The sequence below is a fragment of the Podarcis pityusensis genome (genome assembly GCF_964106645.2).
Source record: "Podarcis pityusensis genome assembly, chromosome: 4".
NCBI lineage: Eukaryota > Metazoa > Chordata > Lepidosauria > Squamata > Lacertidae > Podarcis > Podarcis pityusensis.
Genome location: NC_138027.1, coordinates 50,622,688 through 50,638,719, shown reverse-complemented (window position 1 = coordinate 50,638,719; position 16,032 = coordinate 50,622,688). Strand labels below are relative to the sequence as shown.

Genomic DNA, 16,032 nt, shown 5'->3' with positions numbered 1-16,032 from the left:
AGTTGAGCCAGTTGATGCCCGCCCAGCTGCAGACAGAGGACTCACCACACGACCAGGTATATAATTTGCATGGCTTTTACCTAACCTGTGTTTGCCCTGCATGTTCATCTTTGGCTTCAGCTGAATGAATCACCTTTTCTTTGTAATACTCCTCTGCTGAGCTCCTGCGTCTTCTCATAGACATGATTTAGAACTCAGTAACTTCCTGCCAACTCTTGAATGAGGTCATTTTGCTGAAACATGTCTGCCTGACCCATAAAATAATAAGTTATTCCAAGAATATGCTGGAATTAAAAGAGAAGCGGTTAGATGATTTGTGAACTCCTTTTCCCATTTATATATATTTTCCTTGTAACTTGAACATCAGGCAGTGCCATGGGGGCATTCAAAGTGTGTGTGTGTGTGTGTTGTGTGATATATCTTTCTGCATGAAAAATAAATACTTTGTTTTGGAAATTGAAAATGTTAAAGTCATCAAATATATGAGCTCTAGGTAAAGAGCCAGGCAATGGTAACTTTTAATTTTGGGGGCTTCATTGCAGTATATTTAGTTCAGAATGGTGGGGGGGGGGAGGGCGAGCCCAATGACTTCTAACAAAGATAATGAATGCATTCTCCTTCAGAAGTGCTTTAACAATGTCTAGACAGGTTTCTAGATATAGACATTACAGTAACCTTGCTGGCTGGTAGAAATACAAGTATCTGTAATGCCCCAATCTAGTGTGCATATTCAGAGTGCATATAATAGTTATTCTCATCAGCAAGCCCAGTTTGCACATTACACTAAGCCCAAGCCATAGCTTAGCAAGATCAAGCAAGCAAATAACCAAGGTTTGTTCATGGTTTGTTTGGGGGAGAATAACCCTGAATCCACGTTTGGCCATAATGCTAAACTAGATCGTGGCTGAGATCTGGGTAGTGTGGCACATGCAGGACTTGTTTTCGATCTGGGTTCCCACATGATTGCTTGTTCTTGCCAAATTTGGCTTGTCGTAACATGCAAATGAAGGGACGCAGGTGGCGCTGTGGGTTAAACCACAGAGCCTAGGACTTGCCGATCAGAAGGTCGGCGGTTCGAATCCCCACAACAGGGTGAGCTCCCGTTGCTCGGTCCCTGCTCCTGCCATCCTAGCAGTTTGAAAGCACATCAAAGTGCAAGTAGATAAATAGGTACCACTCCGACGGGAAGGTAAACGGCGTTTCTGTGCGCTGCTCTGGTTCGCCAGAAGCGGCTTAGTCATGCTGGCCACATGACCAGGAAGCTGCACGCTGGCTCCCTCGGCCAATAAAGCGAGATGAGCGCCGCAACCCCAGAGTCAGCCACGACTGGACCTAATGGTTAGGGGTCCCTTTACCTTTACCTAACATGCAAATGACGCCTCACCCTTTATTCTTGTGAGTAATGGAGACTGTAATCTGCACTAGTGAGTGTGTCTAGGGAATTAGTGGGTGGTAGATATTCTGTACCATGTAACATAGGGCGCAGAGGAGTTTCTTTTGTATTGAATTAATGCTAGAACAACACATTCACTCACAAGACACTATGAAATGGCAAGTTCAATTATATGTACCATGCCTTTCCCCAGACATCTGTACGGAATCACATTTTGTTGTTGTTGTTGTTGGGACCATAAGCAAAAGAAATGTCACCAGTTGTTTTCCCAGATTTCGGAAGCAACAACAAATTAATGTACAACGCTAAAGTCTAAATAAGCACACTCCAAAGATTAGCCTCCATCTGCCAAAAGGGCAATCAATTTGCAGCTCTCTGCTCAGTGTTTTCTCTCATTACTTGTGCAATGACACATCATATTTCTGGTTTGTAGCTCACTGTCACCTGTCCTGCACCGGAGTGCTCAGAAAGGCTTCATTAAATGTAATGGCATCCTTAGGAGACAGGGAATCTCTGTCTACTCAGTTGTCTGGTTACATGACTTGCCAGGCCTTGCTTTTATCACAAAGACCAAGTCTTGCTTATCACCAAAATTACATCACTCTAGAACAGAAGTAGCTTATTAGCCTTTCTAAATAGAACCTGATAAATCACAGAATGCCTGAGTTACTTGCCTATTCAATTGATGACACTACACACGTGGAAAAACAAGTGATGTTACTATTGCCTATCTAAAATGCAGCTTAGTGATTATGCTTTTGCCTCTGCACCCACTTCTTGCCTTTAGTCATCATCACATATGTCAAAGGAATCTATTCTTGTCTCTCTCTTTCCCCAAAGTTTTGTGTGCGAAGAAATAGAGCATTATGACATAGCATCCATACAGTCATCTGTCTAGCAGAAAGAAATGCCTTGCCTTGTAGATGATAGTGGGCTGTTTTGATACTGTGTTTTCCTACCCAAAGGTCTCCTGTACATTATGAATTTTAACTTATTACTGCTGGATTATTATTTTTGTCCTGCAAACCAGTGCTAAGAAAATGTATGCTTGCAAGCACAGTACAGTTCATTACAGTTCATGACTCTGTAGTAATCCTTAAGGTGGCCCAATACTATGAAGCGGACAGGTCTTCTGCACCTTAACAAAGGAATTTCAGCTGGTATAGCTTACATGACCAGCTACACCTGCTGAAATCCCCCTCCATATGACTTATTAAAGGTACAGGAGCCCTGTTTGTCTTCTGCATCTGGCCACACTAGTCATTCTACCAGAGGTTCCTGCAGATTTAGCATAATGGGAAAGAGCACATTGCAGTTAACTCAGTGCCACTTGCAAAGAGAATAATCCAAAACCGTTCCAATTCTTGCTTCACAATGTGGTTTCAGATTAAGTCCAGCAGCCACAGTCACATTTAGTTCACAGGCCTTCCTCACAAAAACCCGGCTAATTAATGCTTTTATAGTAAAAATTCTGAAATTGCTGCTCTCTTGCAATTGATTGCTAGTGGTGGCAACCCCTTTAATCTATCTGGCTCATATCGTATTTTATTAATAGGAAGGAAAAGAAAGATTTGGTTGATGTGTCAACATAAGGACATTTTCCAGCTTCTGTTTCAAGGGAAACCTCCATTGGAGCCATAGGGGCTCCCCTTGAAATGTAAATAGTTTGAGAGGGAGATGTGTGAGAATCATTGCAAGGTGGGAAAAGAGTTCAACTTCCCTAACCTGTTGTCCAGAGACTGCTGATAACAAAAAAATGCCATGCAATTAATGTATTATCATTTGGTGTGCTAGTTACACAGGGAGTACACTTGTAGAAGCAAGAACCCCTCTAATATAGTGTAATCACTCTGATGTAATGTCCAAAGAGGACAGTGGTCCCAAGGTTAGATCTGTGTGCTTCAGAGTTAATCTGTGGCATCTGGATCTCACTGTGCAGCTACGCAGTTAGAGTTAAATAATTCAGCAAATCAATTCTTCCTGGTGTTAAAACCAGTGGGTTCCTCATGCAAGAATAAAACGGAAAGTGCGATATTTTGCAGGTTTGCCATCCTTTTCACATTCCGAAATAAAAGTGCTAGGTTATGAAAGCATATTAGGGCATAGCTAGTTTCCATGAAGAGTTTGCGTGACATATGTTTAGCAGTTGTACTGATTCATACCAAAGAGAGAAATGGGCTGTGTGTGTGTTTTTCTCCTCTCTTGGGCTTTGTCCAAACCTTCATTTATGGAAGTTGGCTGGCTTCCATAATTCACAGTAGCATGCCAGTAGCAAGATGCCTGCATATTTGGCTACCATTTTGTAACTTAAGTCTAAAGCACTTTATGCGCAAACAACATACGGCATTCCAGTGTCTGGAATGATTAATTGCTTTTTGTGAGATACGCACATAACAAGCTGCCCGTGTGACAAGCCCATAGTATGCCTTATGGAAAGAGACCTAGGAGATTGCATTTGAGAGAGTGGAATTAAAATTTCAGAGATTTCATAGGAATCTTACTGAAATTTTTAGCTTCCAAATTTTGTTTGGAAGCTCTGCTATTTACAGTCTCAAGGATTTACACTTTTCCAGAAAGAGTTGTACTCTTAAATCATGCAAGCTTTTCTTAGAAAAAATTACAGTCCTAGATGCATGATTGTATTACATATAGCTAAATTGTTCAGAAAGATGAACATATATGCACTTCAGCCAATTTTCAGTACTGTTATCAAATATGCCAATTTTATAGCACAATGACTTCGATAATTTGTGGGGCTGAAATATTTTTCAGTGATCTTGTATTATTTGCTATAACTCGAAAGAGAATTTTTACAACAATTCAAAAGGATGTTTGGTTCAATTGACTAGTAGGGTGTCCCTTAAACTGTGAATGCCCAAAGACTGGCAGCAATCTGCCAGGAATTAAATTGGTATTAGTAGCCTGTGCTATGAATAACTACAGCTGGCAATTTTCAGATGCAGAAATTCTAGGCTAGATGAATTGCAGGTCTCATCCCAGTATGGTTGCTGTTTCGCCATTTACTTAGATAGTTTTGAGTGGGTGTCTACATTTTAGAAGTGAAGGGCAATATGTGTTGTCTTTCTATTAAGCAAACAGCCTTTGGCTGACTTGTGCAAGTATACCTGAGATAATGCGACTCAATTTTTTTAAAAAATATGAACTGCTTGCACATCTAGACTTCAGTGTGTATGCCACAAATACAGCTACAACAAAGGCAGGTTCTCAAACAAGCTGTGGGTGTGGATCTGACACTGATACACACCCCATTGCTGTCCTATATTTAGAAATGGGGCAGCCACAACTTGGTGCAGCAAGCATTTCTGCCATCACACTAGGCCTAGTAGGTGGGACCCTCTGTTTCCTTCTCCTTTGGCGCTTCCTAGATCTGGGTGATGGTGGAAGTGGCTCTGCCTCCTGAGAGGCAGCTGGGACTGGAGGAACATCCCCTTTGGGGAAGGCAGAGTGTGGGAGGCAGTGGAATAGGCACCATGGCAGTGTCAGAGAGAGGCTCTGACAGCTGTGGAGAGAGCTTGCGGTTCTCATCGCGGGCATGACTAAAACAGCAAAGATCTTCACTATCCAGCTGCCCCAGTCTTGGCAGAGACCCCCACATCCCACTCGGTTCTCCTGCATTTTCCTCACTCAGCCAGCCCATCATAAATATCCCCCTTTTTTTGCAAGCCACCCTACCCCTATTCATGATTGACTTGCACATAAGGCATAAGCCTGTGTAGTGGGGCTGTGCCCTAGCCCCACCCTTGGCATCAGATCATCTTCTTTCAACAACTCAGTTGCCGCAGCTCGTGAGTAGGGTCTTTAGGCACCTTGGACCCCTAATTGTACAGAGCCCCTGCATGTAAGCAAGACCTCCTTTGCAGACAACTACACAACATGCAGTTATTGAAAGAAGGCCTGATGGTGGGGTGGAATTGGAAGTGCAGCCCTGCCCCACATCTCTATGCTTCTGCCCTGTGCGGAAGTAGCACAGGAACAAGGCTGTGAAACAATTGCCATGCTTTGTTCTTTAAATAATCTTTTTCCCCCTTGGCTATCGATGAAAGTGCATTGCTTGTCTCTCAGTAAGTAGTAGAAAAATAGCAATTGCTTGGTTTTGTTCTTGCTCCCCACCCACCCCCTTTTTAAAAGTAGCATCTTCTTCCATTATCTCACCATGCACACTTTCATTAGAGGCTTCTTCATATGTGTGTCTTGCACTCATGATTGTTGGCAGCAGTGGCGGAGGGTACACATAGAGCTTATCAAAAACTGGCGCTTGTTTTTCTCTCTCTCTCTTTGGCCTGATATAGGCTCTGGATTGACCAATGTCAAAACAGAAGAGACTGCAGAGCTAAAGATGGATGCAGAGTACAGACATGATTCAGGATACGAAGTACATCATCAGAAACTGGTGAGTGCGCCCTCTTTCCTTAAACTGGATCCTGCTCTATTCTCCTTAAGACTAATTTTATTTTATGTTACTCTAACTTTGTTCATGAAAATAGCTTGGGGATGTTTCCAATTTCTGTGACTATTGAAATCCTTGTCCTTGGAACCCACAAGATCTTTCATTCACCAATAGTGAAATACTGTGCATATTCTTTTAACGCATTGGGCATCTGCTTATAAATAGCTGCAACTCAGGGGACGCCACTCCTTTATATGTGACTGGGGCAAAGCCACATATAAAGGGACGGATCTGTTGTCATCATCCCTAATTTGGCCTTTCAAGACAGGGTTTGTCAATCTAAAGGTATAATTTAGAAGAAGCTTTGAGTCCTGTTACATCTCAAGAACTGAGCAAGAAGTGGAAAGAGGGGAAAGGAATGCCAGAAACACAAAAGAAAGCAGGAGGAAAGGGGGGGGGGATTCCCTAAAATCCTTTGTTAGGGAGCCGGAAGAAAAAGGAAATGCTGCTGCTTTACTTCCGTAAATGGCAGTTCACAAAGATTTCCTTGTTCCACCTGCCCAGAGCTGTTCCCCATATCCAGAGCTGTCCTTTCTTACTTCTGGCTTCCCAATATATTATAACAACCAAGGAAGCACTTTGATCATTACATTTTTAAAAACAAAAATTAAGCCTATGAATATTGGTTTAACTTTTTTATTGGCACAAAATGAACTGATTTGACCTAAGCAATTTGAAACATTTCTTGTATAGCTGGAACTTGAACTAAAGCCAAATGTGAATCAACCCAGAATATATCCTGGTCATTCTCTGTGTCTGAAATGGCCTTCTTGTTTTCTTAAGGAATAAAGTGTACTGGAGTATTTGACTTCAGATACTGAAACTTGAAAGGTTTTCTTTTTGGAACGTATTCTTGAAGCTAAATGGTGCTGAAAATTAAAATTAGCGTGGGAATCCAATTTGCATTAGGGATAGATAATTGTTCCATGCAATAATAATAATAATAATAATAATAATAATAATAATCAGCTCTTAGATTCTGGGGATCAAAAATTCCCAGTGCTAGAAAAAAAAATCCAAAATGCATTAGCTCTCCTGTGTAAAATGCTAGCCTGCAAGGCTCACAAGTGTTAGCATGTTTATGAGTCATTTAAGGGAGGACTTGTTTTGAAAAGGCGTGGGGAGAGGAGGGAAAGTGTATTTCAGTTCATTTACTTCTATTTTATTCTCTTTTAATTATATGGGAGCTAGTATGCAATGGGGAACAACACTAAAAAGAGAATTTAAACCTGTTTCCTCCCCCTACTGTGCTGGGGTGTGTGTGCAATTCAAACAGAATGGCATTGTGCAGTTTTAAAAACAAACACTCTTCTTGAAGGCACAATACTGTTCAGTAACAACCCTCAATATGAATAAATTAATCTGTGTGTTTTTGTTTCTATTCTACACCAGTTTTGTTTTTGTTTTAATCATAGTGCAGGGTAGGGAGTAAGTAGAAGAATAGCACTGAAACCTAAATCTCTTATGAAATAAATAAAATAAAAATAAAAATTTGTCCAGTAGCACCTTGGAGACCAACCAAGTTTGTTCTAGGTCTAAATCTCTTATGATTATTGATAGGTCTGTGTTGTTGTTCTTTGGCAATCTGGTTAACCTTGCAGTTCAGTACCTGAGCTCAGCATACTCTCAGCACATTATAGGCTTATCTTTGGAACCAATTTTCTCTACTGTCATAGGTGCCTGTGGCTCCACAAGAGTGGCCCTCATCCTAATTGATGGTCACACAGTTGAGGGTTTTGTCAGATTGGGAAGTAGAAATTTCCTCACCAACTTCCTTAATGGTCCATCACCTTTGGACAGGATCCCGATGGTCTGTAATGAAGACTCTGGCAGTTGAGAATAGCCCTTGTTGACGTCTGTAGTGCCAGAAAAGAGGCTGACATAGGAGAAAGTTTTTGGATTCTTGTTCAGTCTCTTTTGGTGACTTTTGAGAGTGAACAGATTGAGTTCTTCATTGTGAGCCTGTGTGGGAAGAAGGCCTGGGGAGCTCCCTTCTTCGGACCTGGGCTCCTCCTACAATGCAGCTAGGGATGGACGGAGTCAACCATTTCAGTTTCCATATCTTAAGTTCACTTCTCCCTGCTTCCACATCAATTTGCAAAGCCTGGGTGAGAATTGGTGTGCATGTTGGCGTGCCCTTCTTCTAATAGACACATTTTTGCAAGCAGTTTCTCCTAATGTTATGTGTCTTGAATGTTGTTTAAACAGACACACTTGTTTTTCTTTACGTTTGCTCTGATATATGCTTCTTTGTATGCATTGCCTGGCTGGAGAACTGCATTACAAAATGGGGAGAAATGTGCATTTTGAAGGATAGATGGGTTTGGTTTGGTTTACGTATTGTTCCATGAGGTGCAAACCAGGTAGGTTCATATTAAAATGCAAGCTGAACAAATTTCTTTTCCCACTTCCCCGTCCACATCCTAATACCAGCTTTGTGGCTCCAGGTTATTCCAACTTCACCTGTGCATTTCTGTGTGTTGCAGATGAGATGCTAGCAGTTTCAGATTCTATTCTCCCATGTTACATGAAGAGAAACCGTAATACTAATTTACCTCTTAAATGGAAACAAAGTTTAGGTATTTTCTTGAGCACTGCTCAGAAACCATTGGATTGCCGAGAGAATTTTTCTTTTGTTTGGCAAGGTGTAAAATGCACAAGTAACAAGTTGCCTAACTCAGTAACTAACTTGCCATTTTTTAATTTTATTTTAGGTATTCTTTGCTGAAGATGTAGGTTCGAACAAAGGCGCCATCATTGGACTAATGGTGGGAGGTGTTGTCATTGCTACAGTAATTGTCATCACTTTGGTGATGCTAAAGAAGAAACAATATACCTCTATCCATCATGGTGTAGTGGAGGTAAGTGAAAGTTACTAATAATTATTATGTGAATGGACAATAGCAGCCAAACAGAGCTTATTCCCTTCTATGAAGTCAACTGGATTGCTCCATTTTCAGACTGGATTTTGTTTTCCAGTTGCAAAACCAGTTTGGCTTATGGAGGGGGTGGGGCGCAGGGGAAATAATACTGTGAGTCTGATTTCAAATTGTAATTATAAAATTATATCAAATGCTGCTGTGGTGACAGAACAGACTCCCCCTTTCTCTCCTTTTCCCTGTGGTCATCCATGTACCATGAAAATCTGCTCCAAAGAACTTGGGGGACTCTCTGAAGCAATTGTGGGGGGCACTGCAGTGGGTAGGATAGGAAGGGACAGTTCTGTAACATGACTGGAACTTTGCTCTCACAGCATTAGATACAAACATGAAGCCATAACTAGTTTTGTGGTGTGGTTTACATGGTCCCTGTTCCCAGGTCCCAAGGATATGCTGGAGAACTCTGTTGAGTGACATGCTAACTTTTGCATCTGCAGGGGGGAAAACATTAAGGGATGTTTAAATGGGAACAATTCAAGCAATTGGGCTGTAGACAGTCTCAAACCCCAGCTACAGCTAATGGGTTGAAAGCAGAATGTGACCGATCCATACCAAGTCTGTAGAGTGTTATGGATTATTTCATTATGAACTGATAGGTAAGGCAGAACAAGAGCTGAAGATTGTCAATATAGATTTGTTCAAGCTGCTGCTGAGCACATTCTTATGTAGGGGATTTGAGTGTAGCGCTGGGAAGCCGAGACATTCTCTAAGGACACCCAAAACTTGATGGATTGGAATGGCTAATATAGCTAGGCTGAGCATTCCTCTGCTTCTTGAAAAAGCTTAAAAGGGGTTAAAAAAACCCCACGTTCTATCAACGACAGGTTTTGGACCTTCTTCAAAATGTAAGAATTGTTCTCATTTTCCTAGTGTGGAAATGGGAGGGGTCAGGGGGTCAGTGGGGACATGGAGCCTTTTGTCTTAGGTAGAATACATTTTCTGGTTGTGCCAGAAGTGGTTGAGTCATGCTGGCCACATGACCCAGAAAGCTGTCTATGGACAAACACTAGCTCCCTCAGCCTGAAGCGAAATGAGCGCCGCAACCCCATAGTCACCTTTGACTGAACTTAACTGTCCAGGGATCTCTTATTACAAAATTTAAAAATAAAGCTGATAAAGGCATATGTAGAATACATAGCAGAAGTACAGATACCTGCTCTGTTTCAGCAGTTAGTGAGAGTATCAGTTGTGCTAAGTATGCAGAAATTACTTTCCCAGAGCAGGATTTTTTTTTTAATTAATGAACATTTGAAGCAGCTGTGGGGAACCTTTAGCCCTCCATATGTTGCTGGACTCTCATTCTTAACAGCCGGGAGCTGGCCAACGGCCAGGGATGATGGGAGTTGTTGTTCAGCAGCATCTGGAGGGCCAAAGGTTCCCCACACCTGATCTGAAGACTGCTGAGACGAATTTCGCATGATCGCAATGTCATTTTTTGTGAGCAATAAAAAGTAACCCTTGAGCAGTATATTCTCTGCAGTGCTTCACTATAACTGCTGCATTTTTTCTATGGACACCAAGAATGCCTATTCTAGTGGGAATGTATGCAAGTGACTAGAAATTAGACTTTTCTTAAGTTAAATGTTAGGAATTAATTGGTGGTGCCTTTTGGGCCATTTGCCGCATTTTTTTTTATATTGTTGCGATTTTGCTCTTTTATTACTTAATATGAATAAAGGTAAAGGGACCCCTGACCATTAGGTTCTGTCGTGACCGACTCTGGGGTTGTGGCGCTCATCTCGCTTTATTGGCCGAGGGAGCCGGCATACAGCTTCCCGGTCATGTGGCCAGCATAACTAAGCTGCTTCTGGCGAACTAGAGCAGTGCACGGAAACGCCGTTTACCTTCCTGCTGGAGCGGTACCTATTTAGCTACTTGCACTTTGATGTGCTTACGAACTGCTAGGTTGACAGGAGCAGGGACCGAGGAACGGGAGCTCACCCCGTCGCGGGGATTCGAACCGCCGACCTTCTGATCGGCAAGTCCTAGGCTCTGTGGTTTACCCCACAGCGCCACCCACGTCCCACTTAATATGAATACTATCCTTTTAAAACAAGTTTAATGAATCCAGTTCAAATGAATGAGACTCTTAATCTCAGGTTTGTGGGTTCAAGTCCCACATTGGGCAAAAGATTCCTGCACTGCAGGGTGTTGGACTAGAAGACCCTTGTGGTCTCTTCCAACTCTACAATCTGTGATTCTGTGAACCAAACTAACATAGTTGATAAGGTACCTCAGTTCAGCTGTAACATGCAGCATATAAATCATTTTATAAATAAAAAGATATGTTTAGAACAGAGAGTTTGCACCCACTCTTCTTCTGCATTTGTGAACATGCAAGGGGACAGCAGCATCAAGCCTGTTGGCAGCATGCATACACTCTTGGTGTGCTTCACACACGAAGGACTCCTCAAAACTTAACCCAGGCATAGGCAACTCGCCCTCCAGATGTTTTGAGACTACAATTCCCATCATCCCTGACCACTGGGCCTGTTAGCTAGGGATGATGGGAGTTGTAGTCCCAAAACATCTGGAGGGGCGAGTTTACCTATGCCTGACTTAACCTCAAGAAGAGCCCCTGCTGGATCATGGTAGAAGCCCATGAAGTCCAGTATCCTGTTCTCCCTCACATTGCCGTTTCACAATGGCACTGAGTGTGTAGCTCCCAGAATACACATCGGCATTGGTGTCTATTGCTAATCTGTGAGATTCTGTGACTGGGCACCATGGTATGTACAGTCAATGTACACACCTACTGCCTCTCCCCACCAAACACACACATCTAGAGTCTTTCAGCATGACTTGTGAAAGAGGTTGCTCCTGCAAACTGTCAGGACACTGATCCTCAGCAGAGACCCTGGTCTGCTGGCTTCGAAACATAGGAAGATTTTTGATACTGAGTCAGACAATTGGTCCATCTCTTTTCTACGATAACAGGCAGGGTTTCAGGCAGTGTTCTTTTCAGCCCTACCTAGAGATGCTGGGGAACCCAGGACGTTCTGCTTGCAAAGCAGATGCTTTACCACTGAGCTACAGCCACTGAGCTTCAAAGAGTTGACCAGGAGGTGTGGGAGGGGGGACAACCGTATTTCTTCCATTTACACTGTCAACGTGAGAGTTGTGTGCTGCCCGTGTGGGACCATGACTCTGGTCTTCCTTCTACCTACCTTAGGTGGATGCCGCAGTGACACCAGAGGAACGCCACCTGTCCAAGATGCAACAAAATGGCTACGAGAATCCAACCTACAAGTTCTTTGAACAGATGCAGAACTAGAACACCACAGCAGCCTCATGAGTTGGACAGCAAAATGATTGCTTCACTGCCCATTGGTGTTCAGTTAGAGAATAATGTGGAAACAAGCAAGAACGAACAAACACTTTGTTTTATTATTTACTCATTATCGCCTTTTGACAGCTGTGCTGTAACACAAGTAGATGCCTGAACTTGAATTATAAAATCAGTAATGTATTCTTCTCTCTCTTTACATTTCAGTCTTTACACTACATTATTAATGAATGTTTTTTGTGTACTGTAAAGTTTAGCTGTACTTAACTAGTGCATGAATAGCTTCTTTCCCAATTATTTATCATATAGCTCCTTTAGCCAGTTGTATATTATTCTTGTGATTTGTGAAGGGGGGAAATTAAGTCCTAATTGAAATATGCTTTAAGAATCGATGGGGGATGCTTTCTGTGTACGTGGGGTTGAGCTGCTTCTCTTTGCTGAGTTTTCCTTTTTCTGATCACTATGCATTTTAAGGTCAAAATGAATTTTTCTTCTTTCTTTTTTTAGAAAAGTATTCCAGATGAGTTGAAATTATTTTCCTCTGCAGTTGCATTTTATTGTACAGATTGTTGCTTCTGCTGTATTAGTGATGTAGAAATCATGGGAATACACGTTTGTTTCTTTGTGCCTGTTTTATGTGCACACCTTAGGCATTAAGGGGATGAACTTTCCTTTCCCATGTATCTTTTCATATTTTAAAAAAATAAAAGGAATCCTTGTTAATTGTGAGCACTTTTATAGGGGGGCGGGGGGAAGTGCCTGCTGGTTGAAAAATTAACAGGGATCCTACAAGCGTTTCTGCAGGATGATTGTACAGAATCATTGCTTATCAATTGATAGCTTTCTACACTGTGTTACATAAATAAATTACAAATAAAACCAATGGGCAAGAGTTTTATTTGAATGAAGAACTAAGTATTTTGGGGGTGACTTTAACAGTAACCATCAAATGTTCAAACATAGGGGGTTGGGTGGTGGTTGGTTTTTGTTCTTTTTCTTCCTTTCCAAGTAGACCTGATTCATAGATTTCCCATTTTGAATATAGTGGAACAAAACAGCGGTGGGTGAGAGGGCTGTTTGCTTGGGCATGCCTTCCCTCTAAAATGTCCTTTTTTTCAGTTTGTATAATAGTGTTTTAATGTAAATAAATACATTCCTGGAGGAGCTCCATTGTAGTGGTGTGAGTCTGTAGCAGTTACCTTGAATTTTCTGCTTGATGGTTTGTATAGGTTGTACATTCATTACAGAATTCAGTACTCCGGCTTCTCCAACAAGCGTAGAAACCAGGAAACTGTTCGCTGAATGGCACTCTTCTGTTAGAACTTGTGCAGCGCTATTGGTTTCCTATTGAAATTGGAAATGCAATGGCTTGTCCTACTGCTCAGTCAGGTCATTACCAGAATCTCAAACGCTGGTTGCTTTTCTAAGCACAAGGAACACTTGAGGAAAGAACAGGTTGGCTCATCAAATGGCAGGTCAACGTGCACCCCAGTCAACGTTTTAACAAGGTAGGAACAATTCTGATGGGGCTACCTTCTATAAAATGCGCTCCCTCTTCCACCTTAGACAGTTCCAACCCCCAGTTTCTATGACAGTGATAACATGCAAACTGACCTAGGAAAGATCCAGCTGCACAGACGTTGAGCTTAAAGTGGTGAGTTGCCATTTCACAGTGTCATGTTATTTCATTTTTTGTGACAAAATATGCAATCTGGTATAGAACTTGGCCTTCTTAAATTCTGTTTTCATTTGTTTAAACTTCCTAAGGGTGCAGGGAGATGAAAAGGCCTGGCAAGCGATTTCTGAATCTAAGCAAGCCAAATGGCTTTAGGTATGACTTTCAGCAAGGTCTTCGGAAGCCTGCTTCCCCACAAGCAGACCACAGTATAGAGGAAGTTTTTAATGTTTGATGCCTTACTGTGTTTTAATTTGTTGGAAGCCACCCAGAGTGGCTGAGGCAATACAGTCAGATGAGTGGGATATAAATTTGTTGTTGTTTGTTGTTAGAAGAAGAAGAAGAAGAAGAAGAAGAAGAAGAAGAAGAAGAAGAAGAAGAAGACTGTTCATTAGATGGGACCCTTGATCCACTTAAGTGTTAAGTGTTCAGGGCACTTTGACTCTCAGTCAGCCTGGTTTTTCAGCACACATATTGTAGCTACTATATATGGTAATTTTTATTTCAGCAAATCAAACCAAAAATTTAGAATAGTCAGTAAGTGCTTTTAGACATATGCATGCAACCTATAAGGGGCATGGTGTTTGTTCAATGATGCTACCTTGTGAATCTGAACACTACAAATATAATAATAATATTTTTTTATTTATACCCCGCCCTCCCCAGCCAAGGCCAGGCTCAGAGTGGCTTACAAGCAATAATAAAAACAAGATGAATGATTACAACTTAAAAACAAAAATAAAATACAACATTAAAATAATGGAACATTAAAATATAGCCTCATCGCAGGAGGAGAAGGAAAAGAAAAAAGAGAGGGAGGGAGGGAATCAAATTGGCTCCAAGCCAACGGCCAGGCGGAACAACTCTGTCTTACAGGCCCTGCGGAAAGAAATCAGATTCTGCAGGGCCCTGGTCTCATGAAGCAGAGCGTTCCACCAGGCCGGAGCCAGAGTTGAAAAGGCCCTGGCTCTGGTTGAAGCCAATCTAACTTCCTTAGAGCCTGGGACCACTAAGGTGTTGTTATTTATGGACCTTGAGGCTCTCCGTGGGGCATACCAGGAGAGGCGGTCCCGTAGGTACGAGGGTCCTAGGCCGTGAAGGGCTTTAAAGGTCAAAAGCAGCACCTTAAATCTGACCCTGTACTCCACCGGGAGCCAGTGCAGCTTGAAAAGCACTGGGTGAATATGCTCCCATGGCAGAGGCCCCATGAGGAGCCTCGCTGCAGCATTCTGTACCCGCTGGAGTTTCTGGGACAGCTTCAAAGGCAGCCCCGCGTAGAGCGAATTACAGTAGTCAAGCCTGGAGATGACCGTCGCATGGATCACTGTGGCCAGGTCAGGGCTGGAAAGGTAAGGGACCAACTGCTTGATGCGGCGAAGGTGGAAAAATGTCGTGTCCAAGTGGTATCTTTGGCATTAGTGGTGGCAAGAAAACACCCACATTTGGGTGATGGGTTTTTAAAAAAATATTCTTTTATACATTACTTAGTATTTTGGTAAGGATGTATTCTGAAACATGGAGGACCACAAACAGTAACTCCCTAGAAGACCCAAGTGACCAGGCTGGCATGTAAGGGATTAGGCAGTACTTGAGGAATCCCAGACACAAATTGTTAAGGCTCACCAAAAGGACTTTGGCAAGTGCTCCAGAAAGGTACCTTCACTGTCAAGTAGCTCTGCAATTAAAGAAATGTTGGACAATTTAGAAGCCAACCAATCATTAATGCCCTAGCTTAAGGCACCAGTAGTGCAGACATACACTGCAGATACAGGGTTTGCTGGATACTCATACTGGATCACCTGGGAAGAGACCTGGTCTGGGAAGAGGCCTGTCTGGTGAACAGTCTTTGAAATCACGCCTCCCCCGCCTGCCTCCCGGTCACGTTGATACCACTTCTGTGCATTTTGATAGGCAGAGTGGCATAAGATAAAACTTGAGCACATGTTGAGCTGAAAGCAGAAAGGACTATGTGGGGATTAACCTTGCATCCCTTGTCGGCACATCAGATCTAAGTACAGATTTCATTGGGGGAGGGGGACCAAATTCTGGATTTCTGAAGGATTTTTATTTGAAATCCACTTGTCTTTCACTCAAGGACAAAGCAGAAATGAATGCAACTTGCCAGTTTTCATCTTTAGGTTTCTGGGGTGTACCTCTGAACTACAACTCAACCAGTTACTAATGGACTGCATCCTTTGGCTGTTGCTGAGGCAGCTACCTGGTTTCATCGAGGCCGAAAGGAAGGCACAAGATGTTTAACAAAAATAGCTC

The 16,032-nt window shown here is 42.3% G+C and overlaps 1 protein-coding gene across 4 annotated transcripts in view; it reads left to right on the top strand.

Annotated features, from left to right (window-relative positions):
- The window catches only part of APP (amyloid beta precursor protein), a 153,948-nt gene extending 140,698 nt beyond the window's left edge, over positions 1 to 13,250 (top strand). For 2 of the 4 annotated variants that reach the window (XM_081003686.1, XM_081003684.1), the window contains 4 exons: positions 3 to 56; positions 5,704 to 5,804; positions 8,576 to 8,722; positions 11,973 to 13,250. In XM_081003686.1, coding sequence (XP_080859812.1) covers positions 3 to 56; positions 5,704 to 5,804; positions 8,576 to 8,722; positions 11,973 to 12,074 — 404 coding nt within the window. In that variant the 3' untranslated portion in view covers positions 12,075 to 13,250. The remainder of the gene's footprint in view (positions 1 to 2; positions 57 to 5,703; positions 5,805 to 8,575; positions 8,723 to 11,972) is intronic. The other 2 variants (XM_081003687.1, XM_081003685.1) reach the window with 1 other exon arrangement.
- Positions 13,251 to 16,032: the final 2,782 nt, after the last annotated feature.